This window comes from Lissotriton helveticus, chromosome 3_2, assembly GCF_964261635.1.
Source record: "Lissotriton helveticus chromosome 3_2, aLisHel1.1, whole genome shotgun sequence".
Taxonomy (NCBI): domain Eukaryota; kingdom Metazoa; phylum Chordata; class Amphibia; order Caudata; family Salamandridae; genus Lissotriton; species Lissotriton helveticus.
Window position 1 is genome coordinate 176,964,905 of NC_136062.1, and position 27,761 is coordinate 176,992,665.

The window sequence follows — 27,761 nt, forward strand, 5'->3', positions numbered from 1 at the left end:
ACTGTATCCTTCAAAACCTTCACCTCCTGATGATAATACTGGTTTTGCGCAACTCATTAATAGAGCAGCAAAATACCACAAGGTAGAACTACATGCAGAACCTCAAATAGAGGATTTCTTATTAGAAACACTACCTACTACACAAAGAACATCAGGAACACTACCAATGCTTAAGGGCCTTCTCACTCACACATCAGAAATATTCAAAGACCCGGTGAGGGCTAGGGTACTGAACCCAAGGATTGATAAGAAATATAGGCCAGCTCCAAAAGACCCAATATTCATTAAAGGGCAAATTCCTCTAGACTCACTAGTAGTCACAAACGCTCGTAAGAGAGCAAACTCTTTATCTACAGGAGAAGCTCCACCTCCTGACAAAGAGTCTAAGCTAATAGATGCCTCTGGTAAGAGGGTAGCATCTCAAGCGGCAAACAGCTGGCGCATAGCTAATACACAAGCACTACTTGCAAGGTATGACAGAGCGCATTATGATGAGTTAGAAAAGCTCATCACACATCTCCCTAACGAACATCAAAAGAGAGCAGATCAACTCATACAGGAAGGGAAGTTAATTACTAACACTTCAATCAAGTGCGCCCTAGACGCGGCAGACACTGCAGCAAGATCTATAAACACAAGCATCATGTTAAGGAGACATGCATGGCTCAGGGTTTCAGGGTTCAAACAAGAGGTACAAACATCATTACTGAACCAACCTTTTGATGAGAAAACACTTTTCGGCACAGGGACAGATGAGGCCTTAGAAAAGATGAAAAAGGATACGGAAACGGCTAAATCAATGGGAGCATTGCAACAGCCGACACAAAGAGGTTCCTTTCGTAGGTCCACCTATAGAGGAGGATCCAAAAATACAGGTACAAGCCAGCAACAAACCTCTTTTACACCTACATCACCCAGAGGTAATTCTAGAGGTAGTTACAGAGGTAACAACAACAAAGGTAGAGGTCGCGGAAACAACAACAACCGCAACTCTCCAACCCCAAAGCAGTGACTTCATACAGCTCCCCCCAGACCATATAACACCGGTCGGGGGACGCCTATCACAGTTCCTACCTGTCTGGGAAAACATCACATCAGACAGGTGGGTGAGACAAATTATCCAACATGGTTATTGCCTGGAACTCACATCTACCCCACCAAACATCCCCCCCAAACAGCGTCCAATGAAACAAGATCACCTGACACTGTTAAAACAAGAAGTACTATCCCTACTAGAAAAGCATGCCATAGAGAAGGTTCCACAGCACCAACAAGGAACAGGAGTATACTCCCTATACTTCCTAATTCCCAAAAAGGACGGGTCTCTAAGGCCAATACTGGACCTGAGACCTCTCAACGCATACATAAATTCGGAACATTTCCACATGGTCACGCTCCAACAAGTACTTCCTTTACTGAAGAAAGGGGACTTTCTTTCTACACTGGATCTAAAAGACGCTTACTTTCATATCCCAATTCACAAAGCCCACAGGAAATACCTCAGGTTTGTGGTAGAAGGACAACATTATCAGTTCAAAGTCCTTCCGTTTGGTGTCACAACGGCACCAAGGGTGTTCACAAAATGCCTGGCAGTGGTGGCAGCTCACCTAAGAAGACAACAAATACATGTCTTCCCATACTTGGACGACTGGCTAATAAAAGCCAAGTCACAAGAGGAATGTCTTCAAAACACACAAAAGACAATTCAGCTACTACACCAGCTAGGGTTCACAGTGAACTACACAAAGTCACACCTACAACCAAGCAAGGTTCAACAATATCTGGGGGCTACTATAGGCACAGAAAAAGCCAAAGTATACCCCAATCCAGTCAGAATCCAGACAATGCTTACAATCATTCAAAGATTCCAGCCACAACACTCGCTACCAGCAAGAGTGTTCATGCAGCTATTAGGGATGATGTCATCCTGCATACTGCTAATACCATATGCCAAACTACAAATGCGTCCGCTACAAGAATGCTTAGCGACACAGTGGAATCAGGCTCAAGGACAGATTACAGATCTGGTGTTGGTAGACGACCGCACACACCGCTCTCTGAAGTGGTGGAACACAACAAATATTGCCAAGGGGCGGTCGTTCCTAGAACCGATTCCACAGGTGACAATAACAGCGGACGCATCGCTCACAGGATGGGGAGCACATATGGAGAAATACACAGTACAAGGAAGGTGGAGTGTGCAGGAAAAAAGACTGCACATCAATCATCTAGAACTACTAGCAGTGTTTCTAGCATTGAAAGCCTTCCAAATACATGTTGCCAACAAAGCAGTCCTGATCAGAACAGACAACATGACAGCAATGTATTATATTCAAAAACAGGGGGGACGCACTCTATCCAACTACCCGGACTAGCACAGGAAATCTGGAGATGGGCCATTCCTCAAAACATCTATCTGTTAGCCGAACACCTACCAGGAGTCCAAAACCAGATAGCAGACATCTTAAGCAGACAGTCGGAACAAATACACGAATGGGAACTGCACCAACAAATACTGCAGCCATTCTTCCAAAGATGGGGACAGCCAGAGATAGACCTCTTTGCCACTCATCAGAACGCAAAATGCCAAAGCTTCGCGTCCAGGTACCCACACCACCTGTCGCAGGGCAATGCGTTATGGATAAATTGGTCCAACAAATTTGCATACGCTTTTCCCCCTCTCCCACTAATCCCATTAGTGGTCAGGAAGCTGCAACAACACTCAATGACCATGATACTAGTAGCACCCACGTGGGCAAGACAACCGTGGTTCACCACGCTCCTGCAACTCTCACAAGTGCCACATCAAAAGCTAAGAATTCTACCCATGCACCTTACACAGAACCATGGAGAAATAATGCACCCAGATCCCACACAACTGAACCTAGCGATCTGGCTCCTGAAATCCTAGAATTTGGGTACTTAGATCTACCCCCAAATTGCATGGAGATAATTAAACAAGCGAGACGTCCCACCACCAGAGCATGCTATGCAGCTAAGTGGAAGAGGTTTGCTATACACTGTACTACTAATAATATCAACCCTCTGGACGTATCAACAAGGGAGATTATTTGCTACTTACTACACTTACAGCAATGTAATCTCGCGTACACATCTATCAGAGTACATTTAGCAGCTATAGCAGCGTACCTACAAAACAGGCAGCATATATCACTGTTCAGAGTGCCAGCGATAAAAGCCTTCATGGAAGGCCTTAAAAGAGTCATTCCACCAAGATTACCACCTTCCCCGGTCTGGAACCTCAACGTAGTACTCACCAGACTAATGGGACCACCCTTCGAACCTATGCATAGGTGCGAGATACAATTCCTTACATGGAAGGTGGCGTTCCTTATAGCCATTACCTCACTCAGGAGAGTAAGTGAATTTCAGGCATTGACAATACAAGAACCATTCCTACAGTTACACCAGAATAAAGTGGTTCTTAGAACAAACCCAAAGTTCTTGCCTAAAGTAATTTCAGCATTTCACATCAACCAGCCAGTGGAGCTACCAGTCTTTTTTCCAAAGCCACAGACGGTAGCAGAAAGGGCTCTACATACACTAGATGTCAAAAGAGCCATTTTGTACTACATAGAAAGGACACAAAACTTCAGGAAAACTAAACAACTATTTGTAGCATTTTCCCCAACACATAAGGGCAATCCTATCTCTAAAGCAGGCATCGCTAGATGGATTGTAAGATGTATACAGATATGTTACATTAAAGCAAAGAGAACATTAACTGTTCCTCCTAGAGCTCATTCTACACGAAAGCTAGGAGCATCTATGGCATTCTTAGGGAACATTCCCCTAGATGACATATGTAGAGCAGCAACTTGGTCTACACCACATATATTCACAAAGCACTACTGTGTTGATGTACAGGCTACACAACAAGCCAGAGTGGGCCAAGCTGTATTAAAAACTCTATTTCAAACAGTTGCGACAGACACTGGTGACCACCGCTAGGGAGGTAACTGCTGTACAATCTATTCATAAATGTACCATCTGCAGCCCATATGCCTCGAACGGAATATGCTACTTACCAGTATGCATCTGTTCTTGGCATAGAGGGCTGCAGAGTGGTACATGCCCTCCCTGCCTCCCCGGAAACCTGTGTCTGTCCCAACATTATCTTATTTAGATACATTTACATGGGCATATCTTTATGTATTATACTACACTACTCCATCTAACCCTACTATGGCAAAACAATCTAAAGATGGAGCCGATGCCCATGCGCACTAACACCAAGAGGAGGAGTCATCTATGACGACAAAGACTTCTCCAGAAGAAAAACAAGTGCAATCATCCAAGCCCAACACCAGATGGCGATCTATTCATAAATGTACCACTCTGCAGCCCTCTATGCCAAGAACAGATGCATACTGGTAAGTAGCATATTCCTTAGGAATCGTAATTCGGTACGCATGTAGGAATCGTAAAAAAGTTTAGATTCCTACACATTCCTTATTTGCGAATCGCAAATAAGGAATTTCTTTCCCATTCATTCTCATGGGCCTAGCGCCCATAGGATGCAATAAGAATTGCATGCGCAATTTGCGAGTACCAAAGAGGTACTCGCAAATTGCGCATGCAATTTCAAGGGTGCAAGTTGATGGTAATTTGCGTTTCTTAAATGCAAATTCACAATTTTTTTTATTGCATTGCATTTAGGAAACCGCAAAATGCAATCACAGTTTAAGTAATCGCAAATGTTGCGATTACTTAAATAGCGATTTTTGCATTTTGGATGAGGCATCCCAAAATGCAAAAATAGCTGTCGCAAAGTGGCAGATTCTGCAAATCTGCTCCTTTGCGACCGCAATTTTCAAAGATGCATGTGCCCCCAAGATTCTAAACTCAGGTCTGGCCAAAAAGGAATTGCATGTTCCTGGGCAAATTTATCTCTTGTTCCTGAAATTGAGGAAGAGGTGTCGCGCAGCGGCCAGGGTGCCTGACTCCGGACCACGGGGTTCACGGTTCGATCCCCGGTGCCGGAGGCCAGTTAGCCCAGCACCATGTGACTCTGGGCAATAGTTCACTTAATCTTCCTTATCGGCCCCCAGCGCCGGGACACCTCACCAGAGGTAGCTGTGCGCTTTACAAATGCTGGTATTTCATTTTTCATTTGTATAATTGAATTTACAAAGTGGAATGCAGTGTGGAATGTAATAAGCAAGGGTCTTGCACATTACTATCCCAATTATATTCTAGTTTCTTGTATCTATCATAACTTTTATTTTTTAAGAAGTCACTTTGAATGTTCTGTGTAATCACTTCCCTGCTTCTTGAAGCAAGCTACGTGTTATTCCAGATACCACATAAATTAAAACATATTTTGAAAAGCATGGTCATCCTGATTTAATTGAGCTGCCTATTAACTCTGTTTCTTTTTGTTTGTGTCCAGCCTCCCACCATCAAGTCCTCCTCCAAACCTACCTCGAAACCAGTGAAAACCTCAAAGAAGGAGATCTCCCTGCTAGATCTGGATGATTGTGAGTAAGCCTAGTACTGCCCCCTTTCGTGAACTCTAATTTCTGTGTCTAGTATCTTAGCTCCCATAGCCTGTAAAAGAACTATAAGTATTCTTTATTGGATCATACATATATTCTAGGAAACTAAATCATTCCACCACCCTTTCTCTCTCTTGTACACCCTGAAAATAAATGTGGGCTGTTTTATTCTCAGCTAACTGTTTTTGTTTTCATTTGCTGAAAACGATACATGAAAGGTGAACAGAGGAGGAACAACAAACAAACGAAAAAAGAGGAAAGGGAGTGCCACGGAAATCAAAAGACTACTGGAATATGACAGACCCGCAAGGAGTTAGGAATTACAATGCTTACAAAAGTAGAGACCATGACCACAAGGGGGGATGATTTCCAATTTGCCAGACTGAGATACTTGGATATATGGTTCCTCTGTGATACCAAATTCTTAGGGTGAAGATTCATTGTCCTGGCCCTTGTTGTTTCTTAAAATAAAGGTAAAATGTAAGCCCCCAATTGAACCTGACATAGATGGAGTGGTATTCCTCCAAACCTTATGCCTTCACCTCTACTGTTTTACTGAATTAGGTTTGTTGGCTTTAGGACTCTGGGAACTGCTAACCAGTGCTAGTGCTTGTGCTCTCTCCTTTAAACATGGTCAAATTAATAGGCACATTTAATTTACTTGTAAGTCCCTAGTAAATGGTACTACCCATACCCAGGGCCTGTAAATTAAATGCTACCAGTGGGTCTGCAGCACCCATTGTGCCACCCACGAAAGTAGGTGGCACAGACATGCCTCAGTTCTGCCACTGAAGCCTTTAGTGGTTTTAAACTACCATTTCAATCTGGCAAAATAAACCTTTTGTCTGGCCTAAATCTTACTTTTTAATACTTTTACATCACCCCTAAAGTAGGCCCTTAAGGCTCCCAGGGCAAGGTGCATTGTATTAAAAAGTAGGACACGTACTTAAAAGTTGCATATCCTGGTAATAAAAAACTCCAAAAGTTGTTTTTCACTGTTGTATTGCCTATCTCTATCATTGACTGGCACTGCGATACCTTATTACAATAACTAAGTGCTAACTTTGGATTGGAAGCAGAGATATGCTTTGACACTCAAATTAATTGTACTTTAAAATCCTCTTTAATGGTAAAGTAGGATCTTAGGAAACAATTCTGAAAATGACACTTTCAGAAATGTTGCATTTTCTTGTTCGTACTGTGAGAAGTTGGCCTGATATATGATGCTCACTAGTTCTAGTGATCACCTTGTATCAGTCCAAACAACCCTTATGGTCATTGGTTGTAAGTCAACCTTATAGACCAGCTATCCTAATGGTAGCATGGACAGAGCAGTCTTAGGCTAAACTCTTTTGGCATGTGAAGCCATCTGTTTTACCACATATAACCCCTTGAATACCAGATGAAAGGACACCACACAGGTTGTTATGAAAATAAACAGTATATTTATTAATAACAAACACCTCTGAACTCTTTATGAGGTGAGAGGGCTAAGCACATGACAATCTCTTAGGAAAAATGTGATAAGTTGCACAAAATTACAATGGTGCGCTAGGGGCACGACAAACCATATACTAAGTAAATGGTATAAGGAAATTGATAGAGGGAATGGAGCTGTCCAGAGGCTGTAGGTTCGCTGGGACTACACTATCCTAACCTCAGGTAAGTAATAGGAGGCCCACGGGACGCGTGTGCAGAGTGTGAACTCACACGCGAGATGCGGAACAGAGTCAATGGACAGTACAGTTTACGAAAAAGGTAAGTACGGACAGTCTTTACTATCTAGGACTAGAACGACTGGAAATCTGGACACTAGGAGAGTTAATCTACCCTTGAGCACCGAAATGCTCTTGTTACCTCACCCACGGGCTGCGGGTGCATAGGTGTCAAAGTGTGTCGGGTTTCCGCGTTGAAGTCAATGGAGCCTTGAGGAAAGATGCTGCAGGCGACCAAGTGCAAGATGTCCGGTGTGATCCACGGGTGGACCGAGGAAGAAGAGGACCTGAAAGCAGAGGGGACAATGTTCAAAGTCACTAGCCAGTGACCGGAGTGGAACCAGGAGGGAACCAGATGCTGTTGTCGCGATCAGGTGAAGAGTGGACGCTTGTCTCTGCAGCCACGTGGACCAGGAGATGTCTTCGACGACCAGGATGGAGGCACGAGCTGTCCCACGCAGGCTCTCGCTGTCGGCGGTGTCGGGTCCGGATTTGGAGTTAACAGGCCTTGGCAAAGGCAACCCACGCGGTGAGTGGAAACGGCGTCTGGAGTGAACCAGGAGGGTCCGGGGTGCTCCTCTTTTGGAAGGGAGCAAGGGCCAGTCTGGAGCAACCAGACCAGCAGTCTAGTTTTCAAAGATCGTCGTCTAGGAGGTCACGAGCCAGCCGGCAAGTGACCAGACAACGCGTCGAGCAGCAAACAGGCAGAAGGGCCCCACGCAGATCTCGTGGATGCTGGAGTGCTAATCTTTGGTGCAGGAGCTGCTCGGGGCTGGGGCTTCTCAATCCCCAAAGCACTTTGTCGAGGTTACCTCAGAAGTCGTGCTGGAAGCGAAGTGCAGTTTCTTTCAAGTTGGCCGGTCCCACGTATCTCGTCGCACCCACTGATCTCAGCTGCGCTGCAGATGTAGGTAGAGGTCAGAGAGGTCTGGAAGTCCGGGTCTCGTCGGGCTCTGAAGTCTGGATCCTCGAGGGAAGACGACAAAGGGAAGCCGCTGGCCACTTGATGGTGCCTGCTTGTGCAGGGTGGACACTCCTTGCCCACAAGGGAGATTTCTTCAGTCTTCTGTGTAGAAAGTCGAAGTCCAGAGTTTCATCTTGTAGAGTTTCAGTTCAGGATTAATCTAATTTGGAATGGGACCAGCTCCTACCTTTATTCTCCTAAAGGGGGCTGCACTACGACTAGGTTCCTCCCATGGGTGGTACCAGGAAGGGGGGTGGTTACACCCCCTATCCTTTGTCCGGCTTCGCGCCAGAGCTGGGGCAGTGGTGCCCCAGCAACTGGTTTGAACCGGTGTATGCACAGGGCACCTTGTGTGCCCCAGGCATGTCTCATTCCTTTCAGGCCGGTCCTACCCAATACACAAAATCCTGTCTGGGGTGATGCTAGCACCTCCCAAGGCAGGAAACCCTTTGTCCAAGCCTCCCTCGCTGGAAGGACTCCCAGCAGCAGGAGGTCAGACTTGTGTCTGTGGTGGCAGCATCCATTTTGTGATGCTGAGGCTCGAGTTAACTTTAACCGGGGTTCACAGTTGCATACATGTCGTGTCCCTCTAGAAGGGTGAAATGCTACCCCCGTCGCCAGAACTGGCGAGGGGGTAGTATTCCAATTCGTATGACACTTTACTCGATATGTTTTGATAATGCTATACCAAAGTTAGCATTCAACCGCGAGGATTATAATGCATTTAAGAGTATATGGTATAGCGTTATCATGGAACAGCTATTAGGACTTGGTTCCGCAAGCTGCAGAAGGGCTCAGCTCATGCCAGAGCACCATCTCACATAATTCCAAGCACTCTGCCCTCAGGATCGATAAGGCCTGCCATAGGAGTGACTGATAGGAGGATATGTGTCCATTTTAGGGTTAGATATAAGTATACTATATCTACAGCAAAGGGTGAATACACCACCTTGCCCCAGCTGTCTTACCAGCCAGTTGTGTCTGTTTAGAGGGCCAGCCAGGGGTGGTATAATACATGCTTCAACCCCTGGTAGGCCTTAGGTTCACCTATGCCCTGGGTACCTAAGGTACACTGTACAGGGGCTGACAAAGTGTCCCAATACCATTTGGTAAATGCACCTAACGTACATGGATGTCAATTTAGAGAGAGAACAGCTAGGCTGTGGGGCTGATTAGCAGGCCCACAGCCAGGGAAAGTCATAAACCAGTGAAGCAAAAAGCAAAAATCTGGGGTGACCATATGATTGCAGACCCTACTCTCCTACATAACCCCCCCCCCAAACTTAGGGACATTAAACTAACCTTGACCAGATGAGTCTTCCTGTTCTAAGTGGAAATACCTGGAGAGACCATCTGCATTGCCATGGTCAGTCCCTGGTCTGTGCTCCACCGTAAAGTCCACCCCCTGTAGGGAAATGGACCACCTAAGAAGTTTGGGGTTTTCACCCTTCATTTGATTTAGCCATAAGAGGGGCTTATGGTCGGTCTGAATCTTGAAGTGAGTTCCAAACAAGTATGGCCTCAACTTCTTCAGGGCCCAAACCACAGCAAAGGCCTCCCTCTCTATAGCTGACCAACGTTTCTCTCTAGGGGTCAGCCTTCTACTTATAAAAGCAATGGGCTGGTCATGATCATCAATATTCATTTGAGATAGAACAGCTCCCACACCCAACTCAGATGCATCTGTTTGGACAATGAAGGTTTTGGAGTAGTGAGGACTCTTGAGAATAGGTGCAGTACACATGGCCTGCTTTAGGTCATCGAATGCCTTCTGACAGCTAGCTGTCCACTGAACTTTCTTTGGCATTTTCTTGCTTGTCAAGTCATTAAGTGGTGTCACAATGGACCCATAATTTTTGACAAACTTCCTATAGTAACCAGACAGGCCCAAGAAAGCTCTGACCTGTGTCTGGGTGATTGGAGGAGCCCAGTCCTTTATGGCCTGTATCTTGCTCTCCAAGGGTTGAACCTGGCCTCCACCCACAAGGTGGCCCAGGTACACAACCTGACTCTGCCCTATCTGGCACTTGGTGGCCTTGATAGTGAGGCCTGCCTTCTGCAGGGCCTCCAAAACTTTCCTCAGGTGGATCAGGTGATCCTCCCAGGTGGAGCTAAAGACAGCAATATCATCTAGATATGCTGCACAAAAGTCATCCAGCCCAGTGAGAACTTGGTTCACCAACCTTTGAAAAGTGGCAGGTGCATTCTTCAAATCAAAGGGCATCACCACAAACTGGTAATGACCTCCTGGGGTAGAAAATGCTGTTTTGGCCTTGGCATCCTCAGCTAACCTGATCTGCCAATAACCAGCTGTTAGGTCAAATGTACTCAAGAAGGTGGCAGAAGCCAACTTGTCTAAGAGTTAATCTGCCCTAGGTATTGGATGGGCATCTGTCTTAGTGACAGCATTGAGACCCCTGTAGTCTACACAAAACCTCATCTCTCTCTTACCATCCTGGGTGTGAGGCTTTGGCACTAGAACTACAGGACTAGCCCAAGGGCTCTCTGAGTGTTCAATGACTCCCAATTCCAACATCTTTTGTACTTTTTGTTTTATGCAGTCCCTGACGTGGTCAGGTTGCCTGTAGATTTTACTCTTGACAGGCAGACTGTCACCAGTGTCCACCTCATGGGTGCACCAGTTTGTCTGACTGGGTGTCAGTGAGACATTTGTCTAAAGGACTGAAGAACTTGTTAGCAATCCTCTTGTTGATGTTCAGAGAGGCTGTCAGAAAAGACTACACCATCTACTGACCCATCATCAGGGTTCTGAGTGAGCAGGTCTGGGAGAGGGTCACTCTCTTCCTCCTGTCCCTCATATGTGGCCATGAGCAAGCCCATGTCCTCCCTGTCGACAAATGCATTGAGCCTGTTCACATGGAGCACCTTGTGGGGGCTCCTGGGAGTGCCAAGGTCCACCAGGTAGGTGACCTCTCCCTTTTGCTCAATGATAGTATGGGGTCCAGACCATTTGTCTTGGAGAGCTGCTGGGGCCACTGGCTCCAACACCCACACCTTCTGTCCTGCATGATAAACAGTTAGGACAGCCTTTTGGTCATGCCAAGCTTTTTGAAGTTCTTGGCTGGCCTCAAGGTTTTTGGATGCCTTCTCCATGTACTCTGCCATCCTGGAGCGGAGACCAAGTACATAGTCCACTATGTCAAGCTTAGGCTTTTTGAGAGGTAACTCCCATCCTTCCTTTACATGACATAGGGGTCCTCTTACAGGATGCCCAAACAGAAGCTCAAAAGGGCTGTAGCCAACCCCCTTCTGTGGGACCTCTCTGTAAGCAAAGAGGAGGCAGGGTAAAAGGATGTCCCATCTTCGCCTAAGCTTTTCAGGTAACCCTTTTATCATCCCTTTTAGGGTCTTGTTGAATCTCTCAACAAGCCCATTGCACTGTGGGTGATAGGGTGTGGTAAATTTGTAATTTACACCACACTCCTTCCACATTGCAGTCAAGTATCCTGACATGAAGTTTGCACCTCTGTCAGAGACAACCTCCTTAGGAAACCCCACCCTGCAGAAAACTCCAAGTAGGGCCCTGGCCACAACAGGAGCTGTAGTGGTCCTAAGGGGAATAGCTTCTGGATACCTGGTGGCATGATCCACTACCACCAGTATACATCTGTGCCCAGATGCTGTAGGGGGGTCCATTGGTCCAACAATGTCTATCCCCACTCTTTCAAAGGGTACCCCCACCACAGGTAGTGGTATAAGGGGGGCCTTTGTGGTACCACCTGATTTGCCACTGGCTTGGCAGGTGACACATGAGCGACAAAACTGTTTGGTGTATTCAGACATGTGAGGCCAGTGAAAGTGTGGGGCAAGCCTGTCCCAAGTCTTGTTCTGGCGTAAGTGACCTGCAAGGGGAATCTCATGGGCTAAGGTGAGAAGGAAACCTCTGAGAGACAAGGGGATGACCAGCCTCCTGGTAGCACCAGGCTTGGGGTCTCTTGCCTCAGAGTATAGGAGTCCTTCATCCCAATATACTTTGTGGGCACCTGTAGCATTCCCTGCAGCCTCAGCAGCAGCTTGCTGTCTGAGGGTTTCAAGAGAGGAACAGTCTAATTGTGCCTATCTCAAGTCTGCCCTGGAAGGTCCCCCTGTCCCAAGAAACTCAACCTGTTCAGGTTCAAGCTCTTCTAGGACAGTTCCTTCTGGGGTCTTTGGGTCAGCCTCCTGAGAGGGCTGATCCTCAACCTGAGGCAGGGGGGAAGGCTCTGCCTTAACCCAACCATTCCTTCTCTTGGGTAGTGTCTGGTCCATTCTTCCAGGATCCAGCACTTGTTCAGCTGGGCATTTCTTGGCCTGTGACCTGGTCACAGCAAGGACATGTGAGGAGAGACCTAACATTTCTACATGAGTCCTGTACTCCACATCTGACCACATGGAGGATTCCAAATCATTGCTCAAAAGACAATCCACTGGGAGGTCTGAACTAACTACAACCCTTTTGAGGCCAGTTACCCCTCCCCAGGAGAAGTTAACAACTGCCATACTGTGATTGGTAGTGACGTTGCTAGCATTGGTCACTAGGTAGTCTGAACCTAGCATGATCTGATCAGGGTCCACAAATGTTGGTGTCACCATAGTGACACTGGCACATGTGTCCCTGTAGGCCTGAGCCATTTTTCCATTAATTAAAGGCATTTGCCTGTACTTGCCCAGGGTACTGGGACTTACAGTAGGGGTCATATTCATGTCCCCAGTACAAACAAGAACAGCATGAGTAGGTGTTCTGACTAAGTCAGAACCCACCTCAGTTCCCAGGGTTAACAAAACTATAGCCTTGGGAGGTACACTACCACTACTAACTGTACTAGGGGGTGCAGGTGTCTTAGGGACAGTAGTGGTAGGAGCTTGGCCTTTTTTGGTGCACTCACTAAACCAGTGAGTTTTACTTTTACAGTATTGGCACCATGGTTTCTTTGGTACATCAGTCTTCTTCTTTTGGGAATTCTGGGACCCACCCTCCTTAGGTTGTTGGGGCCCTGTTGAAGACTTCTGGTCATTTTGTGGATTCTGATTACCCTTTTGGCCACCACCCTGGTTCTGGTTCTGCTGCTTGACCCTGGTTCTGACCCATCTGTCTGCCTTCTTTCCCAATTCTTGGGGAGAGGTCAGATCTGAGTCAATCAGGTGCTGATGCAACAACTGGTGGTTCTGACAATTATTTAAGATTTGCTCTCTCATAATTAGATTATACAATCCTGTGTAATCAGTAACTTTACTTCCCAGTAACCAGCCTTCCAAAGCCTTAGTAGCACAATCAACAAAATCAGTCCAATCCTGAGCCTGAGTTTTCTGGGTGTCTCTGAACATCAACCTGTACTGTTCAGTTGTTAAGCCAAACCCATCAATCAGTGCAGTTTTCAGGACTTGGTAATCATTAGCCTCCTCATCTCTAACAGTGAGGAGCTTATCTCTACCTTTACCTTCAAAGGAGAGCCACAATATAGCTGCCCACTGACTCTGGGGTACCTGCTGTACTTTGCAGGCCCTCTCCAGAGCAGTTATCCACTTGTGGATATCATCTCCTGTCTTATAGGAGGGCACTATTTTACTCAGGTGTCTATTGTCAAAACTCCTGTCTTTATCCTTAGGGATATTGCTGCTACCAGTGGGAGCTAGCCCACTTAACTGTTGCTCTCTAGCAAAGGCAAGTTTCTCCTTGGCAAGGGCAAGTTCTTCCCTTTGAATCCTCAGATTAACTTCCCTCATCTTTGCTTCATGCTCTCTCCTCTGAGGGGAAGTCATCCTCCTCTGAGAAGATGCATGAGAGTGCATAGATCTATTGGAGTCCCTAGAATGAGATCTATCTCTTCTGACCCCTTGGTTAGGCCTGCTAGTGGATGGCACTGGGGCTCCCCCAGTTCCTTCCCTATGTAGGTCTAAGTTGGCCCTTGTAAGTCTGCTGACTAAAGGTTGGCCATTGTCTGCCTCATCCTCAGATAAGCTTCCCTCCCCCCTACCATCTACATTCTCTGTTTCAGGGAGGTTGGAGTCTGGGTCACCAGCTTCACCTTCTAAGGGGGGGCATGCTCCCATCTGGATCAGAGAGGCCTGTGTTAGAAGCCCTTCTTGCATCATATGTCTTTAAGAGACCTAACAGAAAGGAGGAGGTAGGGTTAGAACCCTGTTTCAGTCCCCTGGAGGTACATAATTGTCTCATCTCCTGGAAACTCAGTGCTGCATATCTGGAAAGGACCTGTGGAGGGTCACTAACCACTAGGGGAGTCACTGAAGTCTCTCCATGTGCTTTCTAGTGAGGTGCAAGTGATGCACTTACCTACACTATGGGTTTTCCTACTGATCCCTTGCTAAGAGTTGTAGTCAGGGTGTGCTAGGCCCTTTCTACTACAACAGCTGGTTCAGTAGAACTCAGAGTATTTCTAAGCTTGTTATATGTACCTATGGTACCTTATGTGATCTTTCAAATGATATTTCAAGATTATATTTGGTAAAAACAACAGCAAGCTCAAATCCCAACCGCTGCACACCAATGTGAGAAGTTGGCCTGATATATGATGCTCACTAGTTCTAGTGATCACCTTGTATCAGTCCAAACAATGGTGATTGGTTGTAAGTCAACCTTACAGACCAGCTATCCTAATGGTAGCATGGACAGAGCAGTCTTACGCTAAACTCTTTTGGCATGTGAAGCCAGCTGTTTTACCACATATAACCCCTTGAATACCAGATGAAAGGACACCACACAGGTTGTTATGAAAATAAACAGTATATTTATTAATAACAAACAACTCTGAACTCTTTATGAGGTCAGAGGGCTAAGCACATGACGATCTCTTAGGAAAAATACGATAAGTTGCACAAAATTACAATGGTGCCCTAGGGGCACGACAAACCATATACTAAGTAAATGGTATAAGGAAATTGATAGAGGGAATGGAGCTGTCCAGAGGCTGTAGGTTCGCTAGGACTACACTATCCTAACCTCAGGTAAGTAATAGGAGGCCCACGGGACGCGTGTGCAGAGTGTGAACTCACACGCGAGATGCGGAACAAAGTCAATGGACAGTACAGTTTACGAAAAAGGTAAGTACGGACAGTCTTTACTATCTAGGACTAGAACGACTGGAAATCTGGACACTAGGAGAGTTAATCTACCCTTGAGCACCGAAATGCTCTTGTTACCTCACCCACGGGCTGCGGGTGCATAGGTGTCAAAGTGTGTCGGGTTTCCGCGTCGAAGTCAATGGAGCCTTGAGGAAAGATGCTGCAGGCGACCAAGTGCAAGATGTCCGGTGCGATCCACGGGTGGATCGAGGAAGAAGAGGAACTGAAAGCAGAGGGGACAATGTTCAAAGTCACTAGCCAGTGACCGGAGTGGAACCAGGAGGGAACCAGATGCTGTTGTCGCGATCAGGTGAAGAGTGGACGCTTGTCTCTGCAGCCACATGGACCAGGAGGTGTCTTCGACGACCAGGATGGAGGCACGAGCTGTCCCACGCAGGCTCTCGCTGTCGGCGGTGTCGGGTCCGGATTTGGAGTCAACAGGCCTTGGCAAAGGCAACCCACGCGGTGAGTGGAAACGGCGTCTGGAGTGAACCAGGAGGGTCTGGGATGCTCCTCTTTTGGAAGGGAGCAAGGGCCAGTCTGAAGCAACCAGACCAGCAGTGTAGTTTTCAAAGATCGTCGTCTAGGAGGTCACTAGCCAGCCGGCAAGTGACCAGACAACGCGTCGAGCAGCAAACTGTCAGAAGGACCCCACGCAGATCTCGTGGATGCTGGAGGGCTGATCTTCGGTGCAGGAGCTGCTCGGGGCTGGGGCTTCTCAATCCCCAAAGCACTTTGTCGAGGTTACCTCAGAAGTCGTACTGGAAGCGAAGTGCAGTTTCTTTCAAGATGGCCGGTCCCACGTGTCTCGTCGCACCCTCTGATCTCAGCTGTGCTGCAGATGTAGGTAGAGGTCAGAGAGGTCTGGAAGTCCGGGTCTCGTTGGGCTCTGAAGTCTGGATCCTCGAGGGAAGACGACAAAGGGAAGCCGCTGGACGCTTGATGGTGCCTGCTTGTGCAGGGTGGACACTCCTTGCCCATACGGGAGATTTCTTCAGTCTTCTGTGTAGAAAGTCGAAGTCCAGAGTTTCTTCTTGTAGAGTTTCAGTTCAGGATTAATCTAATTTGGAATGGGACCAGCTCCTACCTTTATTCTCCTAAAGGGGGCTGCACTACGACTAGGTCCCTCCCATGGGTGGGACCAGGAAGGGGGGTGGTTACACCCCCTATCCTTTGTCCGGCTTCCCGCCAGAGCTGGGGCAGTGGTGCCCCAGCAACTGGTTTGAACCGGTGTATGCACAGGGCACCTTGTGTGCCCCAGGCATGTCTCATTCCTTTCAGGCCGGTCCTACCCAATACACAAAATCCTGTCTGGGGTGGTGCTAGCACCTCCCAAGGCAGGAAACCCTTTGTCCAAGCCTCCCTCGCTGGAAGGACTCCCAGCAGCAGGAGGTCAGACTTGTGTCTGTGGTGGCAGCATCCATTTTGTGATGCTGAGGCTCGAGTTAACTTTAACCGGGGTTCACAGTTACATACATGTCGTGTCCCTCTAGAAGGGTGGAATGCTACCCCCGTCGCAGAACTGGCGAGGGGGTAGTATTCCAATTCGTATGATACTTTACTCGACATGTTTTGATAATGCTATAGCAAAGTTAGCATTCAACCGCGAGGATTATAATGCACTTAAGAGTATATGGTATAGCGTTATCATGGAACAGCTATTAGGACTTGGTTCCGCAAGCTGCAGACGGGCTCAGCTCATGCCAGAGCACCATCTCACATAATTCCAAGCACTCTGCCCTCAGGATCGATAAGGCCTGCCATAGGAGTGATTGATAGGAGGATATGTGTCCATTTTAGGGTTAGCTATAGGTATACTATATCTACAGCAAAGGGTGAATACACCACCTTGCCCCAGCTGTCTTACCAGCCAGTTGTGTCTGTTTAGAGGGCCAGCCAGGGGTGGCATAATACATGCTTCAGCCCCTGGTAGGCCTTAGGTTCACCTATGCCCTGGGTACCTAAGATACACAGGGGCTGACAAAGTGTCCCAATACCAATTGGTAAATGCACCTAACGTACATGGATGTCAATTTAGAGAGAGAACAGCTAGGCTGTGGGTCTGATTAGCAGGCCCACAGCCAGGGAAAGTCATAAACCAGTGAAGCAAAAAGCTAAAATCTGGGGTGACCATAGGATTGCAGACCCTACTCTCCTACACCAACCATCTGTGTCTTCTGCCAGTGTCCTGGATCACATGGCTATGAATGGCTCTGCTGCTGCGGTTTGTGTATTGTTTCCATACAGTATCACAAATGGGGGTTAGGTGTGGACAAGATGGGCCATCCAGGCAGGATGGCTGGGGAGGGGCTGTGCCCAGCCACACTTAAATGTCAAAGAGCTTTGCCTCCTGCACACACAAAAGAACTAGACACCAGGCTTGCCCTGCCTTTTGTCACCCCCAGACAGTTTGGAGCCTTGACAGGGGTAGTGGAAGAATTTTTCAGAACTAGATGTGGAGTTGGGTCAGGGAGTTGCCCCACACAGAGGCTGGCACCAGATATAAATATTGGACCTCCAGAGCCACTTCTGGACCTGTGGAAGATAAATCACATCTTCCTCTGTGACCCTAACTTCCACCTCAGTGGCCTCAAAGACACAAACACTGCCAACCTCCTGGAAAGCATGAGCACCATCAGCCTTTCCCAACTGGTCACCAACCCCACACACAGCGTGGGACACATGCTTGACCCAATCTCCACTACCAGCAACAGAGTAAAGCACAGTCGTGTCACTCAACTCACCTGGATCAACCTCACCATCATCCATTTCACCTTTGCTATGACTCACCTGGACCGCCACTCCATCATCCATTTCACCATCAGAGGATCGCAATGTCGTTTCAAATGTAGTACCACATGGTCCCTGCCAACCAGGTGCCCCATTCCAGTGCTACTTCCCTAAAACAAACCCCTAATTGGTACTTCTGCCCCCTGTAAGTCCCTAGGTACCCTGAGTGCCTAGAGCCTGAGAGCTGTAGGGGTCCTTTGGGACCCCCCCTCAATGGGACCATGCCACTGCCTTTGCAGCTTTTATGCTCTTGTGAGCGAGAAAACTACAAAGTCGACATGGCACTTTGCCAGGGTGCCATACCAACTAGCACTGCCTGGCAGCATAGGTAATTCACCCCTCTAGCAGGCCTCCCAGCCCTAAAGCAGGATGCACTGTACTATAGGCAAGGGCATATTTGCCTGAGCAGATAGGCCCTTACAAAATTGGGCACCATTTCCTTATAGTGTAATTGCCAGTGAAGCCATAGAGAGTACATGGGATGGGAACTCGACAACTCGAGTTCCACAGCATCATGATGGCTTCACTGAATACAGGAGTGTTTGGTGCCAAACTACGCCTTTCAATAAACCCACACTGATGCCAGTATGGGATTTATTGTACCATGTACCCAGATGACACTTCAGAGATGCCCCCTGGGCCCCTGCCAACCCTGGTGTGGTCTCTGACCGGCCGTAGGCAGTCATCCACCACCAGACAAGTTTCTGGACCCCTGAGTAGAGAGGCCCGGGTCTCTGGGACCAGAAGCAATGCACATACTGGGCAGAGGTGTCATGCCTCGTTCCCTAGGATGGGCCAATGCTCGAAGTGGGGATGCTTCAGAGGTTTGCTGCCTTTGTAATGTGCCCCCATCCTCTGGTGTTGACAGACAATTTACACCCCCACCTTGGGGGGTAATAAATTCAAAACAATTGGAGATGTGTCCTCCTCTGCCAACCCCACCCCTAAGGTAGGGGAAGCGAGGTGAAGCACACTTTTCAGTCACAGCCATCTTGAAGATGGGGAAAACCCCCTTCAATCAGGGTTAGGCCTATGCCCCCTCTCACAGGAGGGTGGCATAATAGAGGGTGTAGTCACCCCAGGTAAGGTGGCCCTACCTGCTACTCGCCTAAAACGCCTCTTAATATGAGCATTTAGGGGGCTCCTCCAGACCTGGCCCCAGCATCTGCGATGACCTAAGAATAAAGAAGACACTCTGCAGCCGAAGCCAGAAAACAACAAGTGCCATGGCCCCAGCCCTACCGGCCTGTCTCCTGCTCTGACGAACCTACGACCTGTCTTGCTACAGCGACCTCCAAAATCCCTGGGAGGACTGTGGCCTTCAATAAAGACTCCAGTCTCCATGGGACAGCGGACCTGTCCAGAAGAAACAAAATCCACAGACTCTGGATCCAGGCGGATACGGATCCTCAGCCCACTGTGCACCTGACGTCCACGGCCCGAGTCTTGAGTGGCGCCCCTGTGCAGTGAAATCCCCCCAGCGATCCTTACCTCCTGTCCAGCATTGGCTGACCTCTCCCACCTACAGTGTGAATCCACAGGCTCGCCCCGACCGTGACTGGCTCCAGTAAGAAGATTCTGATGTCCAAAGGCCCCCCTGCACCCGAACCCCCTGGGCCTTGGTGAGCTGAACAGACTGTGCTCCTAAGACCTTTTACATCCCAACTTACCTCTGCTGTCACTGGTCTCCCTCCTGCAACCTCTTTACTGTCATGAAAACCCCCATTAAAAAGCATAGGGCGCCCAATGCTGCACCCTGCACCTGGCTGCCCCTATTCCGCTGGTGTTTGGTGCTGCTTTGTGGCTCCCCGGTGCTAGACCTAACCGCCCCAAAAAATTCCCCTGCATCAGAAATACTTACCAGCAAGCAGTGTTGCTCCAGACACCCCCTGTCTCCATTGGAAACTATTAGGCTGAACTCCGATTTTGACCTCTGCACCTGGCTGCCCCAGTGCGGCTGCTGGTGCAGTTTTGGTACATACCTGACCCCTGGCACTCGCTGTCTTTTGGCTCTAAAGAATGAAATTGTAAGTGTGTTACTCACCTGGTTTACCACAATATTGTTTTCCACATAGGATAACATTGAACAATGAGAAGAAGTTTCTAAGTGTCGACACTTGAAAGTGTAAAGTATTTTTTCATTAAAAACGTACTTACCTTATTATGAAGACCTGTGTCTTGAAATAAAGTACAAAGTATAATTTTATAAATTGGTCTGGAGCTCCTTCTTGAGTCATGTGTCCTTTATTGACCATTAATAGGGCACTTTGGGTTTTGCATTGAGCCCTGTACCCTTATGGGGAACCCCTGAACTCCGTGCACGGTATTACCACCTAGTGGCAATATCATATACAGAGCCAGCTTCCTATACTCTGCATACATCGAAAGATCTTCAGATGGTTTCCTGTCAACCACAAGAAAGCCGTTGCTCAAGACCTAGTCACCAACCGGCTGGAATACGGCAATGCATTCTAAGCATGCCTCACCACCCAACTCCTAAAGAAACTCCAGACCATACAAAACCTCACCTGCCGGGTTCATCCTCAACTTCCCCAAACAGACCACATCACACCCCTCCTCAGGAGCCTCCACCTGCTCGCCATCCAGAAAAAATGCCTATCTAAGATGCTGCTGATTGACGCCTACAAGGCCCTCCATGATCAAAGACCAGAATGCATCAGCTAATGCCTAAACTTCCATCAACCTTCCAGACAGCTGCACTCTTCCTCTCTTGCCATTGCTCACACTCCCTCACCCGCAGATACAATAGTGGAGGACGTTCCTTCACCGCCAAGTCCTGGAACGACCTACCCCTTCGCCTCCAATCATCACCCAAAACCCCCCCGGTCCCTCCCCCCAAGAATTCAGAAAGGAGCTCAAAGGTGCTCAAGACCTGGTTTTTAGACTGACCCAGCAAAGATCACAGCACCTGGGTACCATAACTGGTGATTAGCCGCCCTTCTAGGGATCAAAGCTGATTGCTTGATTGATTCCAGGGTAACCAGAATGACTCCATGGGTCAGTTGGCTGACCACCAGTATAGGCTATAGGGACACATCAAGCTTCACAGTTCTCCCTGCAACTACACAGCTGACCTACTGCAAATATAGATGTTTGGACTGGCAAATGGACCTTCCTGATCCCTGTTTCTGGCCTCTATTCAAAGGTTCTTGATTCCCAAGAGGTGCCCCCCAGGTCCTGGAACCTTGGCTGGCAGTAGAGTGTACTGCTCCTAAAGGAAAAGGTGAAAATCCTGAATAATGGGCCTTTCACAACAGCAAACTGGTCAGTTTGTGCCAGAACTGTGCCTCTAGCAGCCACTGCCAAAGTGAAGATCCAGTTAGCCTGCTCTTTTCAACAATAGTGACCGTCAGCAACAACCAGCAATGCGAGTACCGCACTTTGTGCCACAGCAACAACTGGCCTCATCTCCTAACCAGCTATTCGCTCTAAAGCGACAATTGTCTGCGATAGTAGACCTGCTCTTAGCGCTAAAGCAACTCGCCTCTGAGACCCTCAGTCTCACCCTCATTGCCTTCTCCACCGCGAATGCCTGTGCGTCGTAAAGGCACTGCGTGGTAAAAGTTGCGTTGTGAAGGTTGTACACCCCCGCGAATGGAACTCTTCGCCTGGACTTAGAAGGTAACTTTTCAGCTGGACTAACCTTCTCAAGAGCTGGGCGCAAGGGTTGACGTCTCGGTTTTGAAGTTCTGGGTGTAAAACTAGGACGATCGCCTGCGGAAGCTACTTTGCCAGCCAGTGACGGAAGCACGAAGCTGGAAGGTGTTGTCTTAAGGAAACCGCCAGGAGGAAAAGGCAAGAAACAGAAACAACTTCTGGGATTCTCTACCTCAACAGTAGCACACTGCGAGACGAGAAGTAAGGCCAGGAAAAAAATGCAACAGGAACATCTGGGTGTATTGCGACACACCAGGATCCAATTTAGGAAGATTTATATTGGAAAGAATGACGTGGAAGGAAAGCAGGAATCAAGCACATAATACTCAACATCTAGGGGTGGGAAAACACCATTTCAGTCAATGGTAAGATAGCCATGATGGATTGGGCTAAGAAAAATAAATTTTCACCCATCATGGCACATCGCTTCCTGCCAAGACATCTCCATCTAAACCCTCCCCCCCTGAATGGCTGCTGAAAAGTAGGATCCTGGGGTACCCCTGGCCACTGCAGGTAATATTAAATGCAGGAGTGTTTGAAGGACTTGTCTGCTACTGCCGGTAGGACGCGCTTGGCAGGCGTGCCTGACTCTTAAATAAGCAAAAGGAACAAATGATGTTTGAAATGCTGAACAATGCAAGCATTCACCCCCAGTCACAAGTATCTGAGTTTAATTTATCGTTCTTTTGCTCAGCACGCCAACCACATTTGGACCCAGCCATATGAAAATCAATCTTGGTCCTGTTCTTCATGGGAACAGTCCAGCCCGAACTGCCAAGCCAGGTCCTCGCTGGACCGCAACAAGCATTCTGGGACCGGTTTCGTGGCATCACCCCTCATCAGCCAGGCTAGCTTGAAACCTGTGACGCAGTTAGAATGGGACCTACATCTGGACATACCCCTCCCACTTAAGGCAACCAAATCAAAAGGAAAAAATGATGGCCGGAATGCTGAAAAATGCAAATATTCACCTCCAGTCACAAGGATCTGAATTGTAATCTATTGTTCTTTTGCTCACTACGCCACCCCAGTTTGGACCCAGCCACATGCAAATCAGTCTTGACCCTGTTCCTTATGGGAACAGTCCAGCCCGAAATGCCAAGCCAAGTCCTGCCTGGACTGGAAACAAGCATCTTGGGACCGGTTTTGGGGCATTACCCCTTGTCAGCCAGGCTAGCTTGAAGCCAGTGTTGCATTTAGAATGGGACCCACGTCTGGGCATACCCTTCCCACTTCGGGCGACAAAAGCAAAAGGAAAAAAATATTGGCCGGAATGCTGAACAATGCAAACATTCACCCCCAGTTGCAAGCATCTGGGTTTAACCCATCTTTCTTTTGCTTACCACGCCACCCCAGTTTGAACTTGGCCATATGCAAATCTGTTTTGGCCCTGTTCCTCATGAGGACAGTCCAGCTCGTACTGCGAAGTCTAGCCACTTTTAAATAAGGGAATGTCCCACAAGCGCATCTAAGAAACCTAGTCCCTGTATCCGAACCGCGCTCCATCGCAGTTGGCCTGAACTTGTGACTTGCTACCGGTCTAGCACTACCAAATTACTGCAAAGGGTGCTTTATGTTTTTAGGCACTATTTGTAGTAGAAACCTGAAATTTGAGTATCTCCAGTTCTACTGATTGGATGTTTGTTGTTCTTGTATGAAAATTTACTCTAATTTTCTAAATTGGTTTGGGATTTTTCTTTTGTTGTGCTGGCACTTTATTACTGTTTGTATGCTGCATAAATGGGACTTTAAACATTGCCTCTAAGTTAAGCCTGACTGCTTTGTGCAAAGTAACAGAGGGTAAAGCACACATTAAATCTGATAGACTACTAACCGCAGATTCCTTAACGTAGAATTATCCCCAGGCGTGAGAGTGGATCCCAAATTTTTTTTGCCACTGCATCCATGCGCGCCGGGGTGACGGCATCACGTGACTCCGCCCTGGCATTGTCCACGTACGTGACGTCAGCGAGGTCACACAAGTCCCACCCCGGCGTGCCTACGTCAGTTTTTTCCTTTTCCACGTGCAACGCTGATCCTGATTGTGCTCCTGGCCTGTTTCGAGCCTTTTCCCTTTCGCTTGTTGCGTGTGTGTGGGAACAGTGTGCGAATGCCTTCAGGCTTTAAGACCTGCTCATCTTGTTCGCGCCAGATGTCGGCGACGGATCCTCACACCATCTGCATGTGGTGTTTGGGAGAGAACCACAACTCCACTGATTGTGAGGCGTGCCAGCAGATGAAACTAAAGTTCCGGGGGGAGCGCCGGATGAAACTTCTGTCAGCCCACATGTCCAGGTCGCCGTCTTCTTAACGCCTGGCCCCTGCGGAGGGTTTCAGTAATAGCTGCTTCCGTCTTCGACATCGCCCTTCTCCCAGGCCGCAAGAGCGTCGCTCACCTGTCGGTAAGTGTCGCAGGTTGTCCCTGAGGACTGGTTCCCGGCCTGTTGGGGGCGTGGGCTCTCCGCGGGTGGTGCGACCCCACGTGTCGTCCCCCTATCCGCGGGTGGTTGCTGGCCCTGGTCGTGCCACAGGGGCTGGCGTAGAGCCCTTCTCATCCCATCATGGGCCGAGGCTGGCGGGGGTCCCCATGTCCCTCTCGCTCCTCCACGCAGACGGCTGCCTCGTCGGAGGTCGGGTCGACGCCTTTGGAGCGCCGTTCCCTCGCCGCCCCGGCTCCGGCCCAGCCCAGGTCTCCTGTGCCGTGTGCTGTGGCGGAGGTCGTTCCTGCGTCTCCCCCGGCGCCGGACGACGATGACCTGCCTCAGATTGCGGTCTATAGAGTCCACAATCTGAGGCAGGTCATCGTCATCCGGCACCGACGTCAAGTCGTTGACTCGTCTTCGGACGCCTCCTCTTCTCCGGAAGTTCGGTGCTTGCTGGTTTTGTCCTCGCCGGAGACGGGCCGCGGCGTCGCGGTTTTTTCCCAGGCGTCGTCTAAGGACGGCTCCTTACCATCACTGTGGCCACGGTCTTCGCCGGAGGCGCCGCAGGTCCCCCACTCCTCGGTCCTTCTTCCTCCTTTCCGGACTTGGCCCTTCCTTCCTCCGGTTGGCTTGGGGGACGGCCGCCTTAGCTTGCAGCCGTTCCCTACAGAGAGGCAGCTCTTTCCACCGCTGGGCCCTACAGAGGCGGGTGCTGCCTTTGCTCGCGCTGTTTCCACGGCTGTGGGAATCTTGTGCATGGGAGATCCAGCTGCCCATTTCCCCTCGGATCAACTTCTGGAGGTCCTCCATTAGGGTTCTGGTGGTAGGGAGCTGCTGCTTCCCTTCGAGGGTTCGCTCCATTCTTCTCTTCTGGGGACTTGGGGCCGCCCTGCCACGGGGGACCCGGTGCCCCACACCCCCTGCACCGCCACCATCCGGTGCCACGTGATCCGGCGTGTCTTTCCCTCCACCCTTCTACCAGGGGCCTTCTTTTGCAGAATGCCTTCCCTCCCTGCCGCCGCTGTTGTCTCCCCTGTCGCGGGAGGCCACCAGGCTTGACTCCTGGGGGCGTAATGTATTCGCCTCCACCAGTGCGGCTCTGCAGGCTCTTAACACTTTGTGTGTTTTAGCTAGGGCCGCTTCTTGCTTGTGGGACTCGGCGGAGTCCCTTATGTCTGCCGCTTCTCAGGAGGGTGCCTGTGTGGATCTGCGGCACCATGTGTTGGATGGCCGGGAGCTGGCGGCGTATATTCTTCGCTCCGCTCTGGACATCTCGGAGGTGCTTGGTCGTGCCATGGCTTCCTCGGTCGCACTTCGTCGACATACCTGGCTCCGGGATAGTGTGTTCCCAGAGAATGTTCGAGAACGGCTGGTGGACCTCCCTTTCGATGGCGTTATTCTGTTCCACGCCTCTGCAGACTCGGCCATTCATAGGTTCTTGGCGGGGCTTCGGCCTCCTCCTCCTCCTCCTTCTCTCCCTCAGTGACTTGTGAGTTGATCTGCTTTTTGGGAGGTGTTCTTCCGTTGGGGTGGGTCGCCCCATTTGTATGATCTGTGTCTTACTGTGCATTCTAGTCCTTCTTCGGACTATGGTGTTGTTGGCTGCTGGCCAGCCCTTTTTTGACTGTGTTTTTTGGCTTTTGCTAAGCCGTGTTGGCCCTGAGACTGGGCCTTATGTTATTCCCTCTGCTGCGGGATATTTTTCTAAGGGGGTTCCCATGTTTTGGGACGTGACACACCCTATGTGGGGTGATGGTAGCTATCATATAGCTCTGTCATGTGCTGGGGAGGTGTGGTCGCTTTTGGGCCTCTGCTCTCCGTGGCGTTACGGTGCGTTGCAGGTGTGCACCACTTTCTAGTTCTGGAATGGCTTGAGTTGCGCCCCGAGCTGTCTTTACCAGGGTCGCTGCATTGTTGGCCTCCATGAACTAATTCCGCAGAACCCGCAATTGTGCCGCTGCAAATTCACCAGTTCGGCTACTATGCCGTCGCCCAACTCTTATACGTTCGAATAACACGGACCTGTGACTGTACAGTTTGAACACCCTCCCCTTGATTAGGAGGCGCCAACGCTAATACCTATCAGGTACCAGCCTGCACTCCCCGTAACCTGGAAATACGTTGAACCATCATCGCAGACTCTACTTGTACCTCCCTCAACCCTTCACCTTCCGCGTATCGCTTGCTGGCATCTGAGGCTTCATATTGTTAGGCATAATTATTGTGTCCTGATGATGATCCGTGTAACGTGGTAACGGATCGAAACACCATCAACTTTTTAAACACCTTATACATTTCAAATCTTATGTTTACTCCAAATGTAAAGATGTTCGTTATGTTTCGTTGAACCTTGACATTTTGCAATTATCGGTGCAACGAACCTTAAGCTTTTGCCTATAAGCCCTTTTGTTTCAGTTTTGTTATCTATTGTATGTTGCACATGTGTTATGTAGGGTACAGGCTTGTGCCCCACTTTGTGTACTGTTGTGTGATATTCATCCTTATTCCCTACAAGTAAATATCAGACCTCTGTCCGGTTGGACATGTCAAAATCAATATAGTAAACGACTGAGTCTATATTTATTGTTCTTGATATCCCTCTTAAATGGAGCCACTGTTGTCTAAAAAGAAAAGCCTGCTGTCTGCGGCCTTGCGGCCTGGCTCTGCCTAGTCCGGATTCTTTTTGGGCTGTGTGCTTGGACTCCTCCCTTGGGGACGTGTCCGGGCTTTTCTTGGCCTTCCTGGTCTCTGTCTTCGGCTGTCATCTGGATTGCCCTGAGTGCACCGTGCTGTGGTGTTGTCGGTGCCGTCCTCCTGTTTTTCTGCACCATTGTACCTTCTGCCACTCTTGCGCGACAGTCCTCCTTGCCGCATCTTCCAGTTGGCCACTCCTTCGATTCTGCCTGTCCTCCCTAGGGGTTGGGCTGGGTCTTGAGTTCCTTGTCCCTCTTGGGGCGCAGTCTGTCCTGCGGGATGTTGGGCGGTTCTTCCTTGGTGACCTTGGGTTACTCAGCCTACTTCCGCCTGCCCTACTGTTGAGGGTGCCGTTCTGTCTGGCCTGTTGCCTTCTGGCTGTGTTAGGCACGGCTGCCCTTTTTACTGGACGTGTTCCCAATGCGGGGCTTGCCTTTGCTCTACCTCTTCTGCATGGAGTCCTAGGTTGTTCTTCTTCCCAGGTGCTCCTCTTCCTTCTTTGGGTCTTTGGGCTTCTGGGGGAGGTTCTTGATCCCTTGAATGGGTGTGGGGCGCTCTGGCCTCCTTTAGCTTGCCCTCGTTTCTCCTGCTGATGGACGGAGGGCTGCCTCTCTTCTTGTCTTCCCGCATTCCCTCTGGGGTTGGTGGTCTTCTGGATGCAGGGGTTCCCCTTGCCTGGGGGGGGGGCAGGGCTCTTTTGCCTGTCCATTTGCCTCGTCCCCTGTGGGACCTCCTATTATATCCAGGATGGTGGGGTCTTTTCGCAGACCCTCCTTCCCCTTGGGTATGGCTAGGGTATCTATTCTACGTTGAGGAATCTGCGGCTAGTAGTTCTCTTAGATGTACGAGTTACTTACGTTCGGTAACGATGTATCTGGTAGAGAAGATTCTATCCGCA

At 49.0% G+C, this 27,761-nt stretch overlaps 1 protein-coding gene across 2 annotated transcripts in view; it reads left to right on the plus strand.

The window, feature by feature from the left end:
* AP3B2 (adaptor related protein complex 3 subunit beta 2) overlaps positions 1 to 27,761 on the plus strand; it is a 352,683-nt gene that overhangs the window by 247,955 nt on the left and 76,967 nt on the right. For both annotated transcript variants that reach the window (XM_078684977.1, XM_078684978.1), the window contains one exon: positions 5,414 to 5,501. In XM_078684977.1, the coding sequence (XP_078541103.1) occupies positions 5,414 to 5,501 (88 nt within the window). The remainder of the gene's footprint in view (positions 1 to 5,413; positions 5,502 to 27,761) is intronic.